Below are 20,457 nucleotides of genomic sequence, written 5' to 3'. Positions count from 1 at the left end.
TGGATATATATGTATATAACTGAATCATTTTCAAAGGGACTCTCCCAATCAACACTGCACATCTCTGTTGAAGCAAAAAGTAGGCCAAATATAGCCTGGGATGTGAAGAATGTAATGGGATTGACAAAATAAAAATAAAGATGGTGGCTCTAACTGCAGTGAAGCTCCATCCCTTTTTAATGTAGATCATATATAGCAAGGATGTCCAAACTTGGCAACTTTAAGACCTGTGGACTTTAAGACCTGTGGACCCCCAGAATTTTAAGTCCACAGGTCTTAAAATTGCCAAGACTGGACACGCCTGATGCATGGTTTAATTGTGCGATTGTAGCTGCCATTTTGACATTTTTGAGCATCCTTGTGGAGATCCCTGAAGGAAATATGACAGAAAGAGCCAAAATCCAACTTAGTTCTACTTACAGTATATATATCTTCTGAAGTATTCAAGTTCAGAACAAAAACTCTTTTTGTTTCCTGATATTTTAATTGTTTGCAGATTCTGTTATATGTGTTAGAAGATGGAACCCTGCCATGGCTTTTCATTGTATTCTTTAAGTTCTATGGATATTAATCTAAAAAGAAATTGGGGATCTTGGAATAGAAAATATTTTTAAGGTTTAGATAGAATAAGCAGTCATTTCAAGGGAGGTTTGTTCCATCCGTGCTTGTCTATTTTTTTCTTTCTTTGCCAGTTTGTGCCCTGAAAAAATGCTACTTATCACATTCAGGAAACAAGCTAAACCTCAAAAGATCCTGAAGTAAGTGAAATATTATTTAAATTCTTCTTTTAGCAACTTAGAGTATGTTGTAGATTATTCCTAGAGTCTCAACGCTCAAACCTATGAGAATTGCTAATTTGGTCACCACGATGTAAAAAAGATGTTGAGACTCTAGAAAGAGTACAGAGAAGAGCAACAAAGATGATTAGGGGACTGGAGGCTAAAACATATAAGGAACGGTTGCTCAGTTTAACGATCAGTATTCCAATATCTCAGGGGCTGCCATAAAGAAGAGGGAATAAGCTATTTTCAAAGCATGGAAACTATTAGAACTAAGGAGAAACTTCTGACAGTGAGAACAATTAATCAGTGGAACAGCTTGCCTCCAGAAGCAGTAAATGCTCCAACACTGGAAGTTTTTAAGAAGAGCCAGCCATTTGTCCGAAATAGCGTAGGGTTTCCTGCCCGAGCAGGGGGTTGGACTAGATGACCTCCAAGGTCCCTTCCAACTTTACTACTATTACTATTACTATTACCTCACCATGAAGTTGTCTCATTCATCCATATTTGAAAGGAATATACACATCATTCCTAACAGAATATTTTTTAAAGGCCGTATCCCCTACAATACTCTTTTGTGGCAAATTTCCCTATTTTAAATACCCTTTAAAATATAAATGAACTTAGTGCAAGGTGGGGTTTTGTGTGTGTGTGTGTGTGTGTGTGTGTGTGTGTGTGTGTATTACAACTATCCTCGGTTGGCTTTTTTTCTTTTTTTCAGTCTAAAGGAATGTGACTTCCAAGCAGAACATCTGGCACAACTGTTGAGTAGGCTGGAAGAATGCCCTGCCCTGAGTGATTTCACGTGAGTTCATGCACTGTTTCATAACTTTCTTCCATCTGATGATTTGGTTAGGAGCCATTGAATCAGAACTTCTCACCAGCTTATTGTATTTGTTCTTAGATCCATTAATAATGGCCTGACACTCAGCAGCGCTAAAACCCTCCTTAGGGCCTTAAAGAGAGCAGCTGGTGTGCAAAAAATAAGGTAAGAAGGTATATAATCAGGGATCAGAAAGTGCAAAGAAATTCTGCTTTGTTCCTTCTCCTATTATTACTTCCAGCTCTGTTGAACTTTCAGAAGAGAATATATGTAGTTCAGAATTGAATTAATGGCATTTTAGATGTTTGCCTTTAGCTAGGCTGGTTGTTTTCAGGTATTTCATTACCCAATTAGGTGATAGCATTGCACAGGTGATCACCCAGAGTTCACCTCTGCGTGAAGAGGTGTGGTGGCTCAGTGGCTTAATGATCCTGGAGATGGTCTCAGCTCTGGCAGTTCGAGCCCAAGGACTGCGTGAGGCAGGGTGAGCTCCCGTCCCTCGCCTCAGCTTCTGTCCACTTAAAAGTTCGAAATCATGTTCTGTGTGAGTAGATAGATAGGTACCACTTCAGTGGGGGCGATGAGTTGGTGCTCTGTGCAGGCAGTCAGATTCCTGATGGCTCTGACCCTTCCCAGTTGTGGTGCCTGTTTGTGAGTCAGCTGCGAGAAGGGAGAGGCTGCAGGAAGTGCTGCTCGTCTTTCTCTCTGGTGCAAAGTCAGCTTTCTCTCCTGTGGCACACCTTGGGAAGCGTGCAAGTGTGTCGTATAACAGGGCGGGTATCTTGGCAAGCCAAACTACTACCCTGCAATAGCATTGTGGTCTCCTGGCTACTGTAACAATGCCATCTGCTAATAATAATTATATCTTTATGTGAATGTGATCTAGGATTTTTTTATGATGAAGGGGGAAACCATGAGGAACCTTGTGAGTGGAAATAGACTTCTCTCAGCTCTTCTGCTTTGTCTTCTAGCATAGAAGAACCATGGGTGGCAGATGAAAGCTTCCTTGCCCTCCTGAGTCTGGCTGCTGAAGTCCAGGGAGAAGTGATCACCATCATGTAATCAAATCCTCCATCTCTACTGTTGACTGACTATCTGTAGGATAGGATCCTATTCAGGGCATGTGTTGGATTGCAGTTGGGGATATATAATGGCTTTTGAGTAGACTGGATCACTTCCTTCCTTCCTTCCTTCCTTCCTTCCTTCCTTCCTTCCTTCCTTCCTTCCTTCCATCCATCCATCCATCCATCCATCTATCCATCATCCATCTTGACAAATAACTGTCAGTGTTGATGAACATTTTCAGTCATTCAGGTAAAATTGTCTGAAAGTCAGACAACTAGGCTTATTTTCTCGTTGATTTGAGATGTTTCGCTGTTCATCCAAGCAGCTTCATCATTGGTTGAGAAATGAAATAAGTCAAACCACTGCCACAAACAAAAAGTCCAGTTGCCATGTCTCAACTTTCAACAGTTTTATTGCCACACACTTTAAAGAAGAATCCCCTGTGGTTGGCGTGCAAGGAAGTGGTACATTCCAACAGCTGTTTTTCTAACTAACTTGCTCTGACAGATGAAGCCAATTGGATGAGCAGTGAAATGTCTCAACCAACATGAAAATAAGTCTGGTTGTCACGACTCAACTTTCAGACAACTCTCAGTGACAATTTTAAAACAATTAAAAACAATTCCAATCACGTCACAGCAACGGAGAAAAATAAACACCATCGACAGTCTCTAGTACAAAGAACCCAAGACCCATGCACAGAAGGAAGTTTTGAGGGCCTTATGTAAGTCAAGCAGGATTGGGGTCCTTCTGATTTCCACAGGGAGAATGTTCTATAAAGTGGGCATCATCACACAATAGGCTCACCCTCTGGGCCCCACTAACTGGCATTCTGTCGCTGATATGACTCGGAATTGTATTGTTTAAACTTGGGAATAGGCTGTTCTGCAAATGCACTGAGGTTCTCAGGAGACGCCAGAGAAATGTAACATGAGATTTAGACAGTCCATGGGAAATACACTCCAAGTACTGCATTGCTGGATTAAATAAGTAGAACGTACTTTCAGGTTTTTTGCTAGTGGGGCTAAGAACAGACTTAAATCTTTCCGCCAGTCTACAATTTTTTTCTTGTTTTTTCACTTTTCAAAAGGAAAGCTGGTTCTTTCTTCACGTTGGAACAGGAATTTTCTCCTCAGGTGGGGAAAGGACAGTTTGTGGTCGACAGGTAAGTAAGTCCTCTTGCTGGTATCACCACCATGTATTTTATGAATGTGTGGGAGATTCTGCTAACATGATACAAAAAAGATGCTGAGACCCTGGGTCACATTAAGCCAGAAACAAATGACATTTTGACTTAATATTAGATGCATTGATTCCTCATTTGATTAATTGATCAAGGTGGTTTGGCTGTTCCAGGACATCTCACCTATTGTTTCCTGATGCTGAAGGACCAACCTCATTTGATGCTTTGGTGCATTTTCCAGCCCTGCAGAAACTTTGGTAGGTCCAATCTAAACCGAGGCATGGGCTTGGCTTGGCTTGGCTGCCTATCTTCGTTGTCTTTATTAGATTCTTGACATCTGTGGTCTTGTTTCCCTTCCTCTTGGTGGTGAAACTCTTCATCTGCATTTCCAAAGATTTGCTTATGCCATACTTCTAACTTTGTTCTTAATTCTGCTTTGAACTCTGTTAATTATATTTTTACATCTTTTGTATTTACATCTTTTATATGGGTTGTCTTGTAAATCTCCCAAGGTCCATTTAGGTGACATAAATGGTGTAAAAATTAGATAGGTAGATAAACAGAAAAAGAGAGAGAAAGAGAGAAACAAGGTACTATAGATAAATGTAGAGAAAGATGAGAGATCTAAATAGATAAGATATTGTAGAAGATGGCATTATCTATCTACAGTATCTATCTATCTACCTACCTATCTTGTCTGTCTGCCTGCCTGCCTGCCTGCCTGCCTACCTACCTACCTACCTACCTACCTACCTACCTACCTACCTATCTATCTATCAGCTAGATAGCTGGCTGGGGAATTCTGGGAGTTAAAGTCCACCTATTTTAAAGTTGCCAAGGCTGAGAAACACTGAGATGGATGGATGGATGGATGGAGATAGATAGATAGATAGATAGATAGATAGATAGATAGATAGATAGATAGATAGATGGATGGATGTCACTACATGAACAAATGATTTTTTGTGCATTGCACAAGTGCCACACATAAGAAAACAAGTGGTGTTCAGTCAGACCCCCAGACTCTTCTCAACGTGCCGTGTTTCTGGATTTCCAGGTTAACCAATGGCAGGATTCTTCCCACCAGCATTGAACATGTAGCTGAGATATTGCAACGGGGCCTTTTCATTGAAGAGATTAAGTAAGTGTCTTACTGCAAAATACAGATTTTTTGGAATGAAAAAGTTCTTTGTTTTGGGATTCCTGTAAGGAGGGGCTTCATAAAGATGGTTAGGACTCATCTTCAAGGAGTAATTCCGATTTATTGATGAGGTGGATATTGATAGTCGTTGACCTATGACCACAATTGACCCCAAAATTTCTGTGGTGAAGTGAGACAATTGTTAAGGGAGTTTTGCCCCATTTTACGACCTTTCTTGCCACAGTTGTTAAGTGAATCACTGCAGTTATTGTTAGTAATTCAGTGGTCCTGGCTTCCTCATTGACTTTGCTTGTCAGAAGGTTTCTTAATGTGATTGTGATAACCTTCCCCTTTTGTGACTTTACAAACTATAAAGGAGTTTACCTGGGGGAGCATATGCGAGATGGACTTCAACACGAGTCCAAAAGCTTAGAAGGCTAAAACTTTGGTTCCGGTGACTGACCCAGAGACCGGATCCTGCAACATTATCCTGGGATATATATATATTTGCCTTCATTCATATGAGAGACCTAACTGGGGGAGTGTGGGGGGGGAAGGAGTGGATCATTAAGGAGGCATGATTGATGTCAGCCCTGTGAGGAAGGCCAGATCAAGAAACTGCAAGCATTCCAGGAAGGATAACAAAATCTTGAGAGCCTGTCAGTTTCCCCTAATACTAAACAAAGTTAAGACCGGTTTACTTTGAGTTTCAGAAAGCTGCCTTTTAGATTTATTTTTATTTTTCAAAAACTCACTCTTGTCTTTTACTCTGGTCATTTAATTTAGCAACGAATGATGCCACTTAATGCACACGCAGTCTTTTACACTCCGGTTGAAACTAATGGAAATTGTGTTTTAAAATGAATTCTCATTTATTCTTTGATTTCAGATGTGTTTATTAGAATATGTCTTTTTGTAAAGTTTTTTCTTGGTTTTGTTCTTGAGTGTACTTTTGTAAAGCAAAGTTATAAACGTAAACAAATTTAAAGCTGTTATCCTTATGAACCGCTTTCAGATTTGCCTCTTTTTCATAGGTCACTGTACCTTAGGCCAGTTTGCTATTTCTATTCTTTCCTGAACAGTTTTTCTAAAAACTTGTACTTTCCTTCCATTTCTAGTTTTTCCAACAGTGACCTCAGTTCGGATGGCCTCAGTGTTCTCCTAGATGCTTTGGCAGGCAAATTAAAGAGCATCAAGTAAGTTGCCTTTTCAGTAGATTGCTGTAGGGCATGGGATGTCATGTAATGGAATTCCAGTTATTTATTTACTTTGTTCCAATAATTCCAGTGTTATTTAGTGGGTTTAATCTTGTGTAAAGAATGAGATGCTGCCTAAATATGCTATGTCCAATTCTGGTCACCCTCATACAAAAAAATATGTTGAAATCTAGAAAGAGTGCAGAGAAGAGCAACAAAGCTTATTAGGGGGCTGGAGGCCAAAACATATGAAGAGCAGTTACAGAAACTGGGTATGTCTAGTCCAGGGGTAGGCAACCTTGGCTCTTTTATGATTGGTGGACTTCAACTCCCAGAATTCCTGAGCCAGCCATGCTGAGGGGAAAGAGAGAGATTTCCAAGCTGAGCCATGCTGGCTCAGGAATTCTGGGAGTTGAAGTCCACCAGTCATAAAAGAGCCAAGGTTGCCTACCCCAGGCTAGGAGATGAATCCATAAAGCAACTATAACTCCATAATTCACATCTCAAAGTTCATGTCTGGCTACTTTATTAGGATAAGCAAAAATGTTACAGATACAAGTGTTAGCCTGAAGGGAAATGAATAGATGCTATTATCTGGGGTTATTTGTTGTGCTTGATTGAGATACCCAAATAACAGAGATGTCCCAAATGGGGTTCCACTATCATAATTATGATCTCTGTCTTCTTTATCTATTTCTTAGTTTGGGCTCTTTGAACCTTGACAACACCACAATTCTGAAGTTGTCGTCAAAGCTCTCTACAATGCCTTTCCTGAGAAGACTTGGGTAAGTATCTGCAGATTGAATTCAGTCCAGCGATCTGGGATCCCAATGAGGCCTGGATTAAATTTCCATCTTCAAGTTGGGAAACTTGGTCTCACATAGAGCAACTGACCTACTGTATGTTTATTTGGCTTTTTGTATATATAATTCTTTCCTAGTTTGAGCAACAACCATCTTGACAGTCCAGTATGTTCTCGCCTTGCAGAAGGTTTGAAGACTATACCTCAAATAGAAGAGATTGAGTAAGTCCTATAGATCACCTGATCCAGTTTGAAAATGGCTTTCAGGTCTTCTTCCACTGGTCACCAATTGATTCCACTGACCATTGAGCTGGATTGCTCTGTAGCCGACAGAAATGATGAAATGCCATAGCGGGTGTTTTGAAACCGATATTCCTCCTGGCTTTGGTGAATCATGAGATTCTACCAAAAATAGTCCCAACCCTAAACTATAACCAGATACATGAATGACAAATTACTTCTTTCTTTGATCCTCTGTGTGTTTGTGCATTTTTCTTTTAAAGCTTAAGTTGCAACAAGATTCAGGATGCAGGCATGAAAGAGATAGCTATGGTCCTTCCAGGAATGAAGAACGTGAAGCTAATCAAGTAAGTGTTTTGCCCTTTTATTGGTCAACTTGACAGATAGCTGATTTGGGCTATCGGTGGTGAAGAGGATTCTGACCCACCATCTAATTGTCCCTGTGGGAGAAATACCAGCGTTGATGGCATGGTTGAATCCAAGGAAGCATGGTTGACTGGGGAATTCTGGGAGTTGAAGTCCACAGATTTTAAAGCTGTCAAGGTTGGACACCCCTGCTGTATATAGTCACCAAGGGCTCCTGAGTTCAATCCCTGGCAGATGATCTGAACCCCCATAGAAAATTCCATGCTAGCTGGGGAATTCTGGGATTTGAAGTCTGCATATCTTCAAGGAGCCAAGGTTGAGAAACACTATACTAACTAATGTCTTTTCATCCTGCAAATTGTTCCTAGTTTCTCCTGTAACAGCATCACTTCAGCTGGAGGACAATGGATTGCAGAAGGTCTGCTTGAGAGTGAGAGGCTGGAAATACTCAAGTAAATCCTCCTTTGTCAATCTGGATTCCTCCCCCATCCAGCTTGTCTCTTTAAAGCATTCCTTTCCCCACTTACAGCTAACAAAGTACAAACATTTCTTGGCATCACAATGTGTGCTGTATCTCCAGGAAGCGATTAATCATCTTTTCTCCAGTCCATGAGTGAGATAGCCTTACACTGTCCCTAGCTTGATGAGGGTCGATGCAGTTCTTAACCCCATTCTTTTTATTCTGACCCCACCCATCGGAAGGAATCTACTAACACCTTTTCTTGAAACTCACAAAAGCTGATGCCTTTTAGTAAAATGTATTACAGGTAGCCAACGTACAATCACAATGAGCCCAACATTTTTGCTGCTAAGTGAGGTATAGTTGTTAAGGGAGTTTTTGCCCCATTTTACAACCTTTCTTGCCACAGTTGTTAAGTGAATCACTGCAGTTGTTAAATTGGAAACATGGTTGTTAAGTGAATGTCATGGTTCATATATATATCTCAAAGCACAATTCCCTCCTCTAATTAGTTTGAAATGCAGGCTTTCCCTCCAGTTCTTCAACCCACCATTTCTTATCATCTCTTCTTTCAAAAAACCTTGGCTCTCACACTAGTTACAATATTGTTATGTTGCCCAGTGTTTGAATTTTGATCACATGACCCTGGGGATGCTGCAAGGGTCATAAGTGTGAAAAATGGTCCTAAATCAATTTTTTCAGTGCTGTAGTGACTTTGAACAGTCACTGGACAAACTGTTGTAAGTCGAGGACTACCTATTGTTGGAAAATGAGGTCTGTCCTCTTTCTCCTGTCTGTCCTTCCGTAAGAGCCTGAAGATCTGGCTTTGCCAGTTGTCCTGGGTGTCCATTGGGAGACTCCGTCACTGGAGGTAGCTACTAGAATCCTTGCAACTCACCCCCCTTCCCCCTCCACACATCCTGCCCATCTTCTAATTCATATTGCTGTACCTTTCCTGATTTATTTTCATTGTTTTAATATGGTTATATGTATGTTTTTAAGAATAATTTTATGTTCTAGTTGTAAGCCTCCTGGAGTAGCCCCTTCTCTTGTAATATGGCTAAATGTAGCGTTCCTTCATCGCAGTTCAGGAAGAAATCGTTAGGCAATGTTAATTCTTCTTTTAATCTGTGGTCCTTCATATCCATTCCCCTTTTCCTAGATTATCTGGGAACAGAATTGGAAATAAGACTTTGGAAAAACTGGCTCCAATTTTGCCTTTCAAGAAGCATTTGAAAGTCCTCCAGTAAGTATCCAGGCTAAGAATACTGCATCTGTAAATCTGTTCCACCTTGTATGACACGGGGGAAGGAAACCCTTCAAAATGTGTAGCACTCAGTGGGCAAAAGGTGTCAATGGCATCAAACAAGCTGTCTGTGGCTCTCTTGTTCTCTGACTTAGGCTTTATCCTTTGTTTTGACAGGGGTCTTTGGTTCTTGGGATGCAAAGACAATAAGCACATCATTAAATAAAGGGATTTGGGGCTTTTATTATTAGCTCAGGCATATAAATTTTAAAGCATAACATAAAAAGCGTATATACAAAATGCTCAAATCTCTTACAGGCTGCCAGGACTCCTTAATCACTGCCGTGGGCCCCTTCTCACTGTGACAAATTTGCAAAAAGTATGCAATGCAACACATTTTCCTTTCCCCCCACATAAATGTCCTCTGGTGTCTCTACAGCCTCTCTTCCTGCCAGCTGGATTCTGAAGGACTCGGCCATTTGGTGGGAATCTTGGCCAAATGTCCACAGATAGAGGAAATCAGGTAAGTGACACAGGAGCTCCAGCCACAAAGGTTCACAATGCCAAGAGTTTTTGAAAACTTTTCCTCATTGTCAATGATGGAGAACATTCTTCCCAAAGTACTGCAAGGAGTCCTCAACTTAGTGGCCACTGGGAACTCTGACAGACCCATCATAGGACCTGGATTTGAAGTTCTGACAATTGTGCTCCCCAGTGGTCATGTGACTACACTTCAGGCATTCCACAACAGGGTTCTGTTTACAGCTGTTTGCAGAGTCCCACCATCAAGTGACCATGATTTACAATGATTTTGCCTAAAACCAGCATTTATTTCCAGTTTTTGGCAAAACTGGCCCATAAGCAAGCCAAAGGTTCCCTTAATGAACATGGCAGTCACTTAACAGCCACAAAAAAGCTTTTGTAAAATGGGGTCAGTCACGTGACCAACCTACTTTATACCCATCACGAGTTACAACGGTGATGGGCAAGCTCCATTACGGTCGTAACTCAAGGAGTGCCTCTAAAAGGCTCTGTCTGTTTTTCGTGGAATTGTCATATGATTCTCCGGCTTTGTCTTCGCAGCTTGTCAGAAAACAACATTGGAGATAAAGGTGTGATGTCCTTTATGACACCATGGCCACCATCTTCACAACTCAGGAAGATTGAGTAAGTTTCCAGTTTCAGGCTACACAAGAGTTAGTGGCAAAATGCATTCTTCATTTTAAGTCATAATGATTTAATGACTCAAATGGTTTGACACTTCGGTTGGTTTGGATTCAGTGATTCAGGACAACTATAACCTGGAAGATTGAGAATCTCCATAGACAGTTAGTGAACTGTGTTAATTACAGACATTATTGCTGCACTCAAACAGCATTAAGCTTCCTTATTTAAATCTTTTTTTTTTTTGTTCCTGCGTGTTTTAACGTGGTTAGGAATATAGTTTATGGTTCAATATATCAGGCCAATCCAGGAAAAGAATCATTTCAATAAGCAAATGAAGTGTGCACTGTGCAAACACAGCCACAAAATAAAAGATTTGGATTTTCTCCTTTTGTTTTAATTTTAGACTAAAAGTCTGCGGTATCAGTGATGGTGCTTCCCAAACTCTAATTGTCGGACTCAGCTGCTGTCCTTTCCTTGAAGAGATTGTGTGAGATTGTATTGCTTATTATTATTATTGTTATTTAAATTTATATGCTGCCCAACGCCCAGTGACTCTGAGTGGTGTAGGTTCTCCTGCTTGAGCAGGGGGCTGGACTAGAAGATCTCCAAGGTCCCTTCAAGCTCTATTCTATTCTATTCTATTCTATTCTATTCTATTCTATTCTATTCTATTCTATTCTATTCTATTCTATTCTATTCTATTCTGTCCCCATCTTCTTTGTGGCAGCCCCTTAAATAGTGGAAGACTGCTATCATGTCACCAGAAATGTTCTGGTTAATTCTTATCTTGCTATTGCATCAGAGGGATGCCTAGAAATTCTTACCCCTTGGATAAGAACCTCTCTCATATCTGATTTTGCTCTTTTTAGCTTGTCTTGGAATAAGCTTGGTGATGAAACTGCCAAAGAGCTCGCCATGGTTCTCCCTGGGATGATAAGGTTGAAGATTTTGGAGTGAGTCGCTTAAGAGCTTCAAACTGCTTTGCTTGGGTTAGGAAGGGGACTTTGATACAACCATCAGTAATTTCCCTTCTGTTCTTCTCTTCCCTCTCTAGTCTAGACAACAACTGTATCACAACCTACGGTGCTTCTATGTTAGCAAGGCAGCTGCCTCGATGTCCTGGAATCCAGACTATTCGGTGAGCTTTCTAGGAGTAGTAAGAGCAACCAGGCTCCTCTGAGTCCCCAAACAAAATTGGATTAATAGGCTGAGTTATCAATCTTCAACCTTTGAAGACCCCCTTAATCCTTCTGTTGTGTAGTTTGCATGGTGCTGCAACCCAGTTGAGTCTGCCCAAGAATCATAAGTGGATCCCAATTTTGTTAGTTGAATGCTTACCAGATGTGTGGACTTCCAGCCCCTCCTAAAGTCTCCAGCCAGTGCAGCCATTGCTGAGAATCCTGAATGTTCTTAGCCCAAACATCTGAAGGGCGGAGACTGAACAAGGATAGTCTGCATGGTGATGGTTAGTTTTGGTCACATTACAAAAAAGACATTGAGACTTTGGAAAAAGTGCAGAGAAGAGCAACTAAGATGATTAAAGACCAGGAGACTAAAACATATGAAGAACGGCTGCGGAACTTGGGTTTGGCTAGTCTAAAGAAAAGAAGAAATAGGGGACACATGATAGCAGTATTGCAGTATTTGAGGGGCTGCCACAAAGAGGAGAGGGTCAACCTATTCTCCAAAGCCCCTGAAGGCAGGACAAGAAGCAACTGATGGAAACTAATCAAGGAGAGAAGCAACCTGGAATTAAGGAGAAACTTCCTAACAGTGAGGACAATTAACCAGTGGAAGGGCTTGCCTTCAGACATTGCAGAGGTTTTAAAGAAGAGACTGGACAGCCACTTGTCTGGAATGGTGTAGGGTCTTCTGCTTGAGTAGGGGGTTGGACTAGAAGACCTCCAAGGTCTCTTCCAGCTCTATTTCAGCCAAGATATTTCAATAGTAACAGTCCTCCCACTCCTTGCAAAACAGCTCCACAATTTATGACTCTTCCGAATTGGTGTTTAAATGGCCCTAAATAGGTCTTTGCCTCCTTTAACTGCCACTTTGCAATGCACAAAGAATTCCTAAGATGCATCCAAATCAGGGTGAGGACATTTATTTCCTGCGTTTTGTGGATAAAAACAGAGCTTTAAAGCAGGGTTTTGCCTTGCTGCAAACGTTTAGCGGGCAGCAGTGAATACCATACTCCAGGTGCCTAAAAATGCCCCTTTGTCTTTCCAGGTTATGGCACAATCCAATCCTGAAGGATGTCAAGCAGAAGCTGGCAGATCAAGAGCCACGATTACATTTTGCTTGAGATGGGAGAAGCGGAACCCAAACCTGCGGCTTTGAGGGAGATTTGCTACTGTCCAGAGTCTTTTAGACACGTGACAGTAAAGAGAGTTCCTTGGATCTCATTAAAGAAGCCTTTCCCCAGCCCATAAATGAGACCGTATCAAATCACCCTTAGTTCTACTGGTATTAAAGTGGCCCTTTCTGTTTTATTCCAACGCTGTCCTCAAGATAACGACCAATCCAGAAGGTTGTGTTGCTGTTTTCTTTGGAGACAAACCGAGGAACTGCAGGGCCTCGGAACAGAGGCTTTGGAAAAAGGAATTTGGGGCCCACCCAGCCTTGGGGAAAGACTTGATGTCTGCAAAACTGGATTTCATCTTCTTGAAATATCTTCGCTCAGACAGAGTACCAGAGGAAGTACGTTAATTTTGCACTAATGCACTCAGAATCCTTCACAGGCAAGAAAACACGGGACTCTGCAATACAAACGAACACTGAGTTTTTACCTGTATTTATTTATTTATTTTCCCCTATCACAAGTTACTTTAGTTGGCTGATGCTAAGGCTGGTGGTACCTGAGAATATAAGAAACAAATTCAGCCTTCAAGGGGTTTTCCAGAGATTCCTGCTAGATGGCGCTCTGCCCTTACGAGAATGGGACAGATAAGCAGCGATTGTTTTCTATGGGATGGTAAAAAAAGTTCTTAATTCTAAGAATCCCTGGACACAGACATCTTCATTTGTGAGTTCAAGATTTTGCTCAAGAAAATAGACGGAGGTTGGTCCTACGATTAAGCAGGCGGCAGAACTGAGAGGTAGAAATTAAGTGATCCTTGAGCTCCCCAGCCCCTAAATTATCTGGAGATGCTGCCTGTTGCCCAAGGAAAAGATCCAAGTGGAGACCAGTGGAGACCAGTAGGGCTTAGTAGGTGCAGAAAGTAAGAAAGCTGACCTTGATGGAGATATGCAGTAACTGTTTCCTAGGTAAAAGAGAAGGAAGAGTTTTTAAAGTCAAGAATACCTTATAGAACAGGGGTTCTCAACCTTGGCAACTTTAAGACTAGTGGACTGCAACTCCCAGAATTCCTTTGCTGGCTGAGGAATTCTGGGAGTTAAAGTCCACAAGTCTTAAAGTTGCCAAGGTTGAGAACCCGTTATAGAACATCCAGAAGTGCACTGATGATATTACCTACTTGGGTCATGAAATACCTGCCAGTGAACCACCAAGCTCGGAGAGCACCAAAAACCCCACAGTCCCCTTCTCTTCCTCGTCTCTGCAAACTCCACTCTCTTCTAGTACTGATAACGTTACCTAAATTGGTGGCAGCTCCTTTAAGCACCTTGCTGAGCAGTGAAAATTCCAGTCCAATTGTGGCCGTTAAGTCAAAGGCTATGTTCCTCTTATCCTTTCCAAGGGCCTTGTTTTATCCCAGCTCACAAGGAAAGAAGGGAACATTTATTGTGTGCTTGTGCTGTGAGGGATATGTGTGTGTGTGATTAATATCTTGACACTTCCCCATGTGACAATAATCATAAATTTTCCAGGTCACTATTCCCACACGGTGTAGCAGCCGACAGGTTTACTGCCTACTTAACTTGGCCATCTGGGTATGACAACATATGTTTGGTAGCTAAGCTTCAGCAAACAAACCAGGGTGTGAATCCAGGTTGTCTGAACCAATGTGTCACTCATGGAACCTTTCTTGTCTCAAAAATGCACTTGACGTCTCCAATAAAAAAAAATCTAACTGCACTGCCACTGAATTATACCTCTTTCCCTTGGCTTGATGTTGCTTCTGCAAATTTTGGTCAGCATGTTCTTTTATGATGCTGGTCCAAGATGATAATGAACATGATCTCTCCACCCATCTCAGGAATGAATGGCTGAGCGCAGGAAGAAGGTCCAGTGAGATGTAAACTATCCCTAACTTCTGGAGGCAAGTTGTTCCAGGGGTGTTTTTTTCCTGACAGGGAGAACAATCAACCAGTGAGCTGGCCTTCAGAAGTTGTGGGTGCTCTATCACTTGGAGCTTTTCAAGAAGGGATCGGACAGCCCTTTGTCCAGAACGTTTCCTCCTTGAGCAGGGGCTGGACTAGAAGACCTCCAAGGCCCCTCGGTGAAGAAAGAGTCCCCGGATCGACTGGAGGAGGGGGCAAAATCCTGTCCGGAGAATGCGAAAAGTACCCGTTGAAAACTAGAGAACAGCTCGGTGTGATCCCGCGTGCTGGAGGCGCGTGAGAACGCGCTCCGAGCTCACTCGGCGGGAGGCGTGCAGGCGAGCCCTGCCCTGCTCGCGCACACGACCCCTAAGCCCGCGTAACGAGGCCCAAAGGGTGCCGGGTCCACTTCAAGGGCCACGCCAGATCTTCCCCTCCACGCCGCTTCCCCAGGACCCCCGAAGCCGCAAGTCTTCGGGGACCGGCTGGTCACCGCGGAGGGAGGCAGCGGCGCCGGCCGGAGCGAGAGTTGCCCCGGGTGGGCAGGCGCCGGGAAGAGGGGAGGTGGCCGGGCTTGGTCCTTCCCCCGCCGGCTGGGCGGGCGGCGCTCCCGAGGAAGTCCCGAGACTTGGCGGCTTCCCCTCGGCGGACTCTCGCCTCTCCGCCCCCCGAAGGCGGCTGAGCTCCGCCGCGCCTCCCTCCCTCCTTCCCCGCCCCCCGCTTTCCGGCCGCCGCGCCTGGCGCACCAGCCGAGCCCGCAGCCGCGCAGCGCAGCCGGAGAGCGCCGGAGCCCGGGCTGGGTCGGTCGGTGGCTCGAGGCGGCCGGCGCGGCGAGGCGGCGGCAGCGGCGGTGAGGACGATGCTCTGCCCCGGCGGACGGCTGCTGCTGCTGCTGCTGCTGCTTCCCTGAAGCGGCGGCGAAGGGAGCGTCGGAACGCGGCTGAGCGGTGAGTCTCGGGCAGGGCGTCGGAGCGGGCGCGCCCCGGGCGTCCGGGAGTTCGGCTCCTCGCTCCGGAGCAGGCTGGAGGGGAGGGAAGCTGGCTTGCCGGAGGCCTTTCCGCACGTGTTGCTCCCGAGCCCCCGGTCGTCGGGGCGTCGGGAGAGGCAGGCTGGAGCCCTCCGCCTCGCCTCTTGTCTGTGCGGCCAGGTTCACGTGTGGATTGCAAAACGCGGGTCTTCGCCTCGCGCCTTTCCGCGGCTCGGCGTAGCTTTCGCTTTCTGTCGCTTTCCTTGCCTGGCGCCGACGGCGAACAGCTGGCGGGTTTGAATTCGCACCGCCCGGTTGTGAGAATCTAGCCAGTTGGGTTAATTCGTTAGCTGGTGGTCCGGTTAGCGTGTATTTGGGGGGGGCACAGCTTAGAAATGGCAGCCGCAGTCCAGAGAAAAGGAAGAACGTGCCTCTAGGCAAGTGCAGAGTGCAAGTAGCGTTACCTGCCTAGTTAGCCTACCTGGCCGGTCTTAAATCGCGTTATTTCTTTTTTCTGGAGCGGCAGGGCGCTTTTCTAAACCCTGAAAGCTTTGTTGTGTGTGGCACAGACACCCAGCAGTGCCTGTTTTTTTTCCCTACACCACAGGCGCCCCAACAAGTGGAAACTAAACCAACTTTCAGTAAACCTGGATTTATTTTTTATTTCTTTATTTTCATTCCATCTTTATTATTTTTGGTAAGCAACTCAAGCTTACCATCCTGAACTCACACTCCCTCCTCCTTCTATTCTGTTTCTATTTCAGGAGTCATATTGTCTCCCCACCCCCCAGTGGGCTTACTGGTCCCCCTAAAGGATGGTTGGTGGGCCAGGGCCTGCCTTTTCCTTCCCCGCCTGTGAGGGTCCTGAGTGCCCCTCTCCAGAATAGGGACCCAAAGACAATCAATCAATCGATACAAGCTGATGCAAATGCTTCAGTATCTTTGGTGTCAGGCTTTGTATAATATCTCATCTGCACATCTGATTTTTAAGTTTATAGCTTTGATAAAAGACCTTGTCCTGGGTCTCAGCTGAAATATAATATGAATGATTAACTAATGAAGCAAGAGGACTGTCCGGGCTCCACTAAGGAAGAGAAACATGGCTTTTGCTTATTGAATTGTAAAGGAAATGGGCTAGGGAGCGTGTTTGTTTACACATTACAGCACAAAATTCTGTTTATCGTCCTTTGGGTAATGATTTTTAACTGATATAATTATTAGTAGGATTCATCTCCGTCAATGTTTCCAGTACAACAATAACAGGCTGGATAACCCGTGGCTTAGCATGATGGCTTAGGCCAACCATTACAGCTGCAATTATACTATCCTAATAAACTGAAATCTGGAATTTCCATTTAATCAACAAGCAGGGATTAAGCAATTGTGCCGAGTGTGAATCAGACCTACAATTTAAGCTGACTGTATCTTGTCTGTAAAAATCTTCATCACCACAACAGAACAGCAATATATTTTTTTAAAAACAATGCTTAAATGTTGAAGGCACCAGGCTAGTGCCTCTCTCTCGGCAGGACTTAAGTGCTGAAGGCACCAGCTAGAAACCAGGAGACAGTGAATTTTAGTCCTGCCTTAGGTACGAAAGCCACCTGGGTGACTTTTGGCCACTCATCAGGAGATGGTGAGTTCTAGTCCTGCCTCAGCATGAAAGCTGACTGGGTGACTTCGGGTCAAACACCAGGAGATGGTGAGTTGTAGTCAATGTAAAAGCTGGGTGGGTGATTTTCGGCCAGTCCCTCTCTCTCAGCCCAACCCATCTCACAAGGACGTTGTGGAGAAAGAGGAGGAGGAAGAAGTGTTAAGTATGTTCACCACTTGAGTTAGCTAGAAAAATAATAAAGCTGGGTTAGAATAGAATAGAATAGAATAGAATAGAATAGAATAGAATAGAATAGAATAGAATAGAATAGAATAACAGAGTTGGAAGAGACCTTGGAGGTGATCTAGTCCAACCCCACAGGCAAGAAACCCTATACGATTTCAGACAAATGGCTGTCCAGTCTCTTCTTAAAAACTTCCAGTGTTGGTGCATTCACCGCTTCCGGAGGCAGGTTGTTCCACTGGTTAATTGTTCTAACTGTCAGGAAGTTTCTCCTTAGTTCCAGGTTGCTTCTCTCCTTGATTAGTTTTTCCATCAATTGCTTCTTGTCCTGCCTTCAGGTGCTTTGGAGAATAGCTTGACTGCCTCTTCTTTGGGGCAGCCCCTGAGATATCGGAACGCTGCTATCCTGTCCCCCCTCGTCCTTCTCTTCATTAAACTAGACATACCCAATTCCAGCAACGTAAGTTTTAGCCTCTAGTCCCCTGATCATCTTTGCTGCTCTTCTCTGCACTCTTTCTAGAGTCTCAACATCTTTTTTACATCACAGTGACCAAAACTGGACGCAGTATTCCAAGTGTGGCCTTACCCAGGCATTGTAAAGTGGTATTAACACTTCATGTGATCTTGACTACACTAAGCAATGCAGTTCTGTCAAATCTCTTAACATTTGGCCCTCTCCGTCCTAGAGTGGCAGGAAAAACACAAACTAAGAGGAAAGCCAATATAAGGCCAAATATTTTTCTGCTGGGCGGAGAACTGAGCAGTGGTGACACTCCCTGCCTCCTAAGAACATAAATAGAAATGATCTGGAACTTGGAAGGATGCCCTGAGGTTCTTGGGAAACCCTTCTACCATGAGTGAAGGGAGCTGGGGGAGATATTTCCTGGATAGGCAAAAGAGGCTGAACGCACCGGAGTGGAGCTGGGTGCAAATTTGCATTTATCAAGCATTTGTATTCATGTTGCCCATGTTTCCTTCTTCCTGTTCTTGAACTGGAGGATGGAGAGAGTGGATTCCCAGGTTGTCTGTTGTATCCTGCCACATTCCTTCAAGGAGTTGGGTTTATGGTTGATAAGTCAGCTGTGTCCAATTTGTTGTTGTTGTTAAAATTTTATTACTTTATAATATACGATGCAATCAAAATACAAGAGTAAATTGCAGAAAGGATGAGGAAGGGAAAAGGGAGTAGAGAAGGGAGAAAAAGAAGAAGAAGAAGAAAAAAGGCATTGACTTCCTTTGGGGCAGCAGCTGACCTGTGTCTTAAGCTTTCCGTATGGTCACCTCCTTACCAAGACCAAATTGAATATGTACCTGTCTCCTCTTTTTCTGAGAAGTTTTAAGCGCTGCCCTGCAAGGAGAAATCTAGCCGCTGAAGCTTTTTCTCATCTCTCCCCGCCTGTAGAAATCTAGCAGTTGTGCTTTCTTCTTGGTCCTACTGCCAGGTCAACATCTTCCTCTTAAAAGCTGCAGACTTAAATCACAGGCCAGGAAGTTGCAAGCAGCTGAGGCTCCTGTAGATGCATTTTACATTCTCAGCCAGTAAAATGGGCTTTGAAACATTTTATAGAGAAGATGAGATTGAAGTCCTGGTTAGCTGAGGTTTCTCCTCTCCTGGCCCAAGATTTATGCACTATATTATGGAATTGAAATGGGATTTATTGGGAAGGAAAAGCTGCATTCTTTATTAGAATGCTTATTGGTCACCACAGGGAGAAAAAGGAGGTGTGTGTCCTTATGTTTAATTCATTAATTCATTAATGCCCGATTGAGCGCCTGGGACTCCTAAAGGCGGGCTTTATTGTGTAAGCGCCAAGTGTTGCCATTAGTTGTGTGCAAGCAATATCGGCACAGAGTTGTTGAGCGTCGCCGATAAAATCCTGCATCGCCTTCCCAAAAAAATCTCTCTTTTAATCCGGCTTAAAAGAATGTCTTGTGGAATTGACATTTTTGCAAAAAAATGAAAGCTCCTCCAAAAGCTGGTAGGGACTGGTGCTTTTGGACTGGGCTGAACGCCACATCCCATAATCCCCAGCCTTTGATGACTTCAAAGCAGGCTTCACCTTCAAAGGCTGGCTGCTCAAGGCTCATTTATGTCGCCCAAAGTTGCAGGTTGCCCACCCCTCTCTTTCCCCAAACTGCAAGGGGAACTCCGGGGTTTTAAACAGGGGGTCCTTGGAACTGGTGCTACCTGGAGAACGTGCCGTTAGAAAAGTGGAGAGAAGGAAGAACATGAAGAACCGGGAGCCACCAGTTGGCACCAGGCTAGAAAATGAGGGACCGTGAGTTCAAGTCTCACCTTAGCCAGCCAGCTGGGCGACTTTGATGTCTCTCAGCTCAACCCACCTTACAGAGTAGTTGTGTGGGAGGAAAAGAGGAAGGGGAAGGTGTGCTGGATACTTTGCCACTTTTGAGTTATTGGTAAAAAAAATAATCGAGATGGGACAGAAATACATAATCTAGCTCCGTGGTGGTGAACCTGTAGCACGTATGCCACAGGTGGCACACAGAACCCTCTCTGGGCACATGCACCGTTGCCCCAGTCCTAGGCCTTCAGCTGGGTTTTATAAAACCTTTTCGCTTTAGGCCTCTGCCGCCGTGTGCAAAAAAAAAAGGTTCAATCAATCAATTTCAACTTCTCGCCGGAAAAAAAAAGATCTTGCAAAGTTGGAATTGATTGATTGAACTTTTTAGTTCCACCCAGTCTGCTGTTACCACCGCAGCCACGCCAACCCAATGGGCCACGCCCACCCAACATCTGACGATACATAAGTGGGTTTTGGATTGCAGCTTGGGCACTTGGTCTCTAAAAGGTTCGCCATCACTGATCTAGCTCCTGCCAGCCGGGCAGTTCTGAAGCATGCAAATGTGAGTAGATAAATAGGTACCACTTCGCTGGGGAGGAAGCAGCGCTGGGTGATGTCACGCTGGCCACCGTGGAAACGTCTTCGGACAACCCTGTCTCAG

The 20,457-nt window shown here is 43.9% G+C and overlaps 2 protein-coding genes across 8 annotated transcripts in view; both read left to right on the top strand.

Moving 5' to 3' along the window:
- The window catches only part of NLRC5 (NLR family CARD domain containing 5), a 40,638-nt gene extending 26,771 nt beyond the window's left edge, over window positions 1-13,867 (top strand). For 4 of the 5 annotated variants that reach the window (XM_039353768.1, XM_039353770.1, XM_039353766.1 and 1 more), the window contains 19 exons: window positions 693-758; window positions 1,501-1,584; window positions 1,684-1,767; window positions 2,574-2,660; window positions 3,758-3,832; window positions 4,006-4,107; window positions 4,908-4,991; window positions 6,110-6,187; window positions 6,889-6,972; window positions 7,128-7,211; window positions 7,493-7,576; window positions 7,964-8,047; window positions 9,218-9,301; window positions 9,741-9,824; window positions 10,385-10,468; window positions 10,872-10,955; window positions 11,338-11,421; window positions 11,523-11,606; window positions 12,698-13,867. In XM_039353768.1, the coding sequence (XP_039209702.1) occupies window positions 693-758; window positions 1,501-1,584; window positions 1,684-1,767; window positions 2,574-2,660; window positions 3,758-3,832; window positions 4,006-4,107; window positions 4,908-4,991; window positions 6,110-6,187; window positions 6,889-6,972; window positions 7,128-7,211; window positions 7,493-7,576; window positions 7,964-8,047; window positions 9,218-9,301; window positions 9,741-9,824; window positions 10,385-10,468; window positions 10,872-10,955; window positions 11,338-11,421; window positions 11,523-11,606; window positions 12,698-12,773 (1,576 nt within the window). In that variant the 3' untranslated portion in view covers window positions 12,774-13,867. The remainder of the gene's footprint in view (window positions 1-692; window positions 759-1,500; window positions 1,585-1,683; window positions 1,768-2,573; window positions 2,661-3,757; window positions 3,833-4,005; window positions 4,108-4,907; window positions 4,992-6,109; window positions 6,188-6,888; window positions 6,973-7,127; window positions 7,212-7,492; window positions 7,577-7,963; window positions 8,048-9,217; window positions 9,302-9,740; window positions 9,825-10,384; window positions 10,469-10,871; window positions 10,956-11,337; window positions 11,422-11,522; window positions 11,607-12,697) is intronic. The other variant, XM_039353769.1, reaches the window with a different exon arrangement.
- Window positions 13,868-15,205: 1,338 nt separating this feature from the next.
- CPNE2 (copine 2) overlaps window positions 15,206-20,457 on the top strand; it is a 50,214-nt gene continuing 44,962 nt past the window's right edge. The window contains exon 1 of one of the 3 annotated variants that reach the window (XM_039353774.1): window positions 15,206-15,636. The gene's annotated coding sequence lies outside the window, so the exon portion shown is untranslated. The remainder of the gene's footprint in view (window positions 15,637-20,457) is intronic. The other 2 variants (XM_039353772.1, XM_039353773.1) reach the window with 2 other exon arrangements.

Source organism: Crotalus tigris, unplaced genomic scaffold (assembly GCF_016545835.1).
Source record: "Crotalus tigris isolate CLP2741 ecotype Arizona unplaced genomic scaffold, ASM1654583v1 scf7180000018525.42219311030:4301911, whole genome shotgun sequence".
Lineage (NCBI taxonomy): Eukaryota > Metazoa > Chordata > Lepidosauria > Squamata > Viperidae > Crotalus > Crotalus tigris.
The sequence above is the reverse complement of the archived record's forward strand: the minus strand, read 5'-3'. Positions and strand labels throughout refer to the sequence as shown.